The sequence below is a fragment of the Portunus trituberculatus genome, chromosome 29, assembly GCF_017591435.1.
Source record: "Portunus trituberculatus isolate SZX2019 chromosome 29, ASM1759143v1, whole genome shotgun sequence".
NCBI lineage: Eukaryota > Metazoa > Arthropoda > Malacostraca > Decapoda > Portunidae > Portunus > Portunus trituberculatus.
In genome coordinates this window covers 13,597,948-13,600,944 of record NC_059283.1, presented here as the reverse complement: position 1 = coordinate 13,600,944, position 2,997 = coordinate 13,597,948, and the positions used below count along the sequence as shown (strand labels likewise).

Below are 2,997 nucleotides of genomic sequence, written 5' to 3'. Positions count from 1 at the left end.
AGAATAGTGACCGTCAACAAGAGCAGCAGTAAAAAGGTCAGAAAGAAAACTAGAGATGAAGTTGCAGAGAGGGCAGAAGCGAAAGGAGGGTAAGGAAATCGACCATTTTTTGCCTGCCTCTATCAAACATTTTTGATACGTCTAAGGGAGGTGGGGGATGAAAAATATGTTTGTTATGTGAAAGTTATATTTTGTTTAAAAAATAAACACACAAGTTTTATCGTGTTATGATATGCTGTTTATACACAAAATATCCGGTTCTTGTATTCTTATAAATTGTGAGTGGAGCGAGGCTGCGCAGTGCGCCACACTTGTCTGGCAGCAACAGTACCAGGTAGGTTTTGTCCTGCACACTGACGACGGCGATGAAGATCGTGCTGTTACTGACGCTGGTGGTAGCGCTGTGCCACGGTAAGATGTGTGTGTGTGTGTGTGTGTGTGTGTGTGTGTGTGTGTGTGTGTGTGTGTGTGTGTGTGTGTGTGTGTGTGTGTGTGTGTGTGTGTGTGAGTGAGTGCTGTTTTTTTTTTCCATCTTTTTTGAAGGACATATCCGAATCCATTTTTTTCTAACCTGGCAGGATTTACTCAAAATTGCCCGGCTAAGAGTAGAGCTGAGAAGAAGTTCTGGTACAAGCAGTCACTTGTCACGCATTGCAACAGGCCCACAGATTCCTTGGTTCAACTGAAGGTTCCTGATGGATATGACTATGTAAGTTCTGAGAACAAATCAATAACAATCAATTCAGCTTTGGTGTTAACAAACATACAAGCAGTTCTTGTTATTTTTGCATTTTATGGTGAAATATTGTAGTCAGCTATAAAGCTGCGTGGTGCAGCTGGGTGGATCATCATGCTTAATAGATTGCAATGCACTGGACCACAGGTGAAACCCAGCGTGGTCAAGATCAACCAGTGCTCAGGTCTCTTCTGCTCTGAATACCCGATGAAGTGCGTGGCAAGGAGTTTCCAAACCAAGACCGTGCAAGTAAGTTGACAGACGAAAGAAGTGAAAACAATAACAACTGTGAGACAACACTGTATACTTAAAGACAGGAAGATCTGTGTTCGTAAATGTTTTTTTTTTCTCTCTCTCAGGTGGAAGCCTTTAGAAGAGTAAGTCACTCACCCACGTGTGTAAATGTCTCCGTGGAGGAACACACTGCCTGCGGGTGTAGCTGTGACAGGACTACTTGTGAGACTAACGAGGTAAGGCCAGAGTCTCACTATTGTACAAACATCTTGTAATTGTAATGTTACTTGTACAATGTAATATTACGTAGTAATGGCAGCGGCAGCAGCAGCAGCAGCAATAGTGTTAGTCGCAGTTCCTCTCAATAAGATATATGCCACATTACTTGCATCGTTTTGGTTATTTTCATTCAACAAGTTGGTGAATGATTCCTCATGTTCCTTGCTACGATCCGCGGCCACTGGTTTCAGTCCATGTCGGTGCTGCTTAGCCCTTGCACACGGGGTGTGATCTTGGTCACTCGAGTTGGAGTGCTGCCAGAGAGTGGCTGTTTTTCAAGGGTTCGCTTAGTAGCTGAAGAACAGCCACCCACATGTGCCTCCTACCAACGCCATCTTAGACGGCAATTGCATCCAGACAACCTCTGCTGGGCGCCCTGTAGAGTTGCACTTGAATTGGTTACTGTCGCTATATATAAGAGGAATACGTTATATGTTAGAGTTAAGGTTAGAACACCATCCTCTATGTGATCGTTTCTGTATTACCTATATCTATACTTATTAATTGATCTATTTACCGACAGGTTTTTGATGATGAGACTTGCTCTTGTGTCTGTGACCCACGCCTTAAGAGTCAGTGCGATGCTAGGCTGGCTAAAAATCACGAAGTGCGTTGGTCAGAGAGAGCCTGCGCCTGCCTGTGTATCCACCTTATTGACTGTGGCAGCAGTATGGAATGGAACCAATGGTTATGCAGGTAAACAAACGCGAATGTTTCTGTCCTTCATATATGAATAGCACCACATATTTATGTGTTGATATTTCAAATTTGAATCACCACGTAATGCAATGATATATTGTTGCTTTATAAACTGTATTTGCTTAAGGAAAAACGTAAAGAGATAAAGTTTTACTTCCTAATGTGAATATTTATCGACATTTTCCTTTATTAACCAGATGTGATCCCAAACAATAATTGAAGTTCGACTCACTTGGCAAGGAAGTGTTGAAAAGTCTGAATAAATTGTTCTGGAACACATCGCACTAAACTGGAGGAGGACAAGGAGGAGGAAGAGGAACAGTACTGCAAAGCACATCAGTAATAATCTTAAGGACATAATCTCTGTTAAGCATCACACTCACAACTCAAGTTATCTCGTGGTTTAGATTGTTAGAGAGGTGGTTTACTTGAAGTTTGTATTTACACTGAAGATGTTTATGACTGCCCACTCAAAGCTCTAGGATCTGTACACTGCAGTTCTGTTTAGTCTAGAAGAGCTGGTGAGAAATCAGCCTTCTCTAATTGTGATTCTGCAACTGTCATGTCATATCATGTTTAGTGCACGAGGTAATGCTTCTCAGTTTTAAGCAGAGCGTTGTCGACTCTGCTAAGTACACTTGAATGTTCGGCGAGGTGAGAGAAATAAAGGAGAAAGAGACACATGTCAAAGGGCGTTGATTAGCGCGGCATCGCTGTAATGGAGGCCCAGGCACCAATGTATCAGTTCCTCCTTTGCTCGCCAGGTGGCGGGAGTTAGTAGGTAAAATAAACTCAAGATCAGCAGTTCGCAGCAGTTGTTGTGTATAATGAAACCTTGGTGTGAGGGAAGTCTTGGAGCAGGAGCAGGGGCATGCAGAGGAAGCAGTCAAGTGGTTCCGGAAGGCAACACACCTCAGTGTTCACAGTGTTGACAGGTGAATGAAAGGGTTAATTAAGGATTGAGTGCGGATGACATCAGTAACCTCGGTGGTGCTTAAGACCATCTACGCCGACGACATAGCATTCTAAGCACGGGATGAGCGCCCGGT

At 43.2% G+C, this 2,997-nt stretch overlaps 1 protein-coding gene across 1 annotated transcript; it reads left to right on the top strand.

Annotated features, from left to right (window-relative positions):
• Nucleotides 1-267: 267 nt before the first annotated feature.
• On the top strand, nucleotides 268-2,762 carry LOC123510581 (balbiani ring protein 3-like). The gene is made up of 6 exons (XM_045265858.1): nucleotides 268-411; nucleotides 579-709; nucleotides 884-985; nucleotides 1,096-1,206; nucleotides 1,773-1,945; nucleotides 2,146-2,762. The coding sequence occupies exons 1-6, from the start codon at nucleotides 366-368 to the stop codon at nucleotides 2,162-2,164; spliced, it is 582 nt and encodes a 193-aa protein (XP_045121793.1). The 5' UTR covers nucleotides 268-365; the 3' UTR covers nucleotides 2,165-2,762.
• Nucleotides 2,763-2,997: the final 235 nt, after the last annotated feature.

Bases quoted from the DNA above. Each gene is read 5' to 3' on its own strand.
- LOC123510581 (XM_045265858.1), top strand. From the start codon at position 366: ATGAAGATCGTGCTGTTACTGACGCTGGTGGTAGCGCTGTGCCACG. The intron at 710-883 runs GTAAGTTCTGAG...ACTGGACCACAG, and splicing joins TTCCTGATGGATATGACTAT to GTGAAACCCAGCGTGGTCAA. The intron at 986-1,095 runs GTAAGTTGACAG...TCTCTCTCTCAG, and splicing joins TCCAAACCAAGACCGTGCAA to GTGGAAGCCTTTAGAAGAGT.